The sequence below is a fragment of the Bison bison genome, unplaced genomic scaffold (assembly GCF_000754665.1).
Source record: "Bison bison bison isolate TAMUID 2011002044 unplaced genomic scaffold, Bison_UMD1.0 scf7180017461887, whole genome shotgun sequence".
Lineage (NCBI taxonomy): Eukaryota > Metazoa > Chordata > Mammalia > Artiodactyla > Bovidae > Bison > Bison bison.
This window is the reverse complement of record NW_011372607.1, coordinates 19,245-20,655: the sequence shown is the minus strand read 5'-3', so window position 1 is coordinate 20,655 and position 1,411 is coordinate 19,245. Positions and strand designations below refer to the sequence as shown.

Here is a 1,411-nt window from a genome sequence, read left to right as displayed (position 1 = left end):
CCAGTGAGGGTCGGGCAGAAGGTTTGGGGGCCAGGCACCGGCGGATTAGGGCACAACAATCTGTAGATCAGAAGCACACAGGAGATTAGCAGTGAGTTGGGGGCACCAGTCCCTGGGAGGGATGAAGGCTGGTGGGCTAGAGGGGTTGAGTCTCACCTGGGGAGACATGGGCAGGGAAGTGGAGTTCAGCCTCCAGAATCTCCTGGTCTCTCTCAAAGGGAATGTCCCCACATACCATGTCATAGAGGAGGATACCCAGTGACCAGACAGTGGCTGGCAGGGCATGGTACTGGTGACGAGAGATCCACTCCGGGGGACTGTAAACCCTTGTCCCTGCATGCAAACCACAGGTTAGACCATTTTCTGATAATGCCCTTCTCCCGCCCCACCCTCTCCAGAAATATGGTCCCTTCACTAGAATTAAGAGAACTCACTATATGAGCAGGGTCCCCTCACCAGAATAGAAGCTCATTGGAATAAAAGCACTTAAGAGGTACAGTTGGACCTCCTTACCAGAAAAAGACTACTCAGGATAATAATAGGATCCCCTCATCAGAATAAGAGCCCAGAGCAAGACTAGGGTACTGTCAGAGGATGGACTTTATTAGAGGGCAAGGCTTGAAAGTACCTAATATTAAAAACCAAGAACATTATAAAGGTGCACTATAGATCAAGGGTTACAGAACACCCTAGCACTGGAGGTCAAAAGTCAAGAGGCCAAAAAGATAAAAGGTGAAAACTCCCTCCACAGAGATTTAGGGAAGCCTTACTTACCATCAAAGTCAGTATAGGGTTCATCATGAAGCAGGGCACCAGAACCAAAATCAATGAGTTTGGTACAGCCCCGGCGGAGGTCCATCAGGATGTTCTCATCCTTGATGTCACGATGGACAACTCCACGGGCGTGGCAGTGCCGAACAGCTGCCACTACCTGGGCAAAGAGACAGCGGCTTCGGCCTTCACCCAACGGGCCTTGCTCTGTGATGTAGTCAAAGAGATCCTGGGCAGGCAGAGGCCGCTCAAGGACCAGCATGAAGCCCTCTGGTGTCTCAAACCAGTCAAGCAGGCGGATCACACCAGGGTGCCCACCGCCTGCACCCACCTTCCATAGCAGTGCCACTTCCAGTGGGCATGCGACTGAGTCTGACTGTGGGGGGAAGCAGGGAGAGAAAAGAGAACACAGATATCAGGCTAGCAGCTTTGAGGCTGACTTCTCAGATCTATGATCTGAACTTAAATCATAGGTCCTCAGCCTCCTGACTATGTAGCCTTAAGCAACCCCCTTCCTTCTGGGCCCACAGTTCTCTCATCTTAAGGGCTTAAACTCATATAGCCATTGGGAAGTTGATTCAAGCCAAAGCCTATGGTGGGGGTGGGGGAGAGACAAATTGGAAGATTGGGATCAACACAT

At 51.2% G+C, this 1,411-nt stretch overlaps 1 protein-coding gene across 1 annotated transcript in view; it reads right to left on the bottom strand.

Moving 5' to 3' along the window:
• PIM2 (Pim-2 proto-oncogene, serine/threonine kinase) overlaps positions 1 to 1,411 on the bottom strand; it is a 9,286-nt gene that overhangs the window by 1,115 nt on the left and 6,760 nt on the right. The window contains exons 4-6 of the mRNA XM_010860054.1: positions 775 to 1,147; positions 157 to 333; positions 1 to 60 (exon numbers count right to left, since the gene is read on the bottom strand). The exon at positions 1 to 60 is cut by the window's left edge and continues 12 nt beyond it. Of these exons, the coding sequence (XP_010858356.1) occupies positions 1 to 60; positions 157 to 333; positions 775 to 1,147 (610 nt within the window). The remainder of the gene's footprint in view (positions 61 to 156; positions 334 to 774; positions 1,148 to 1,411) is intronic.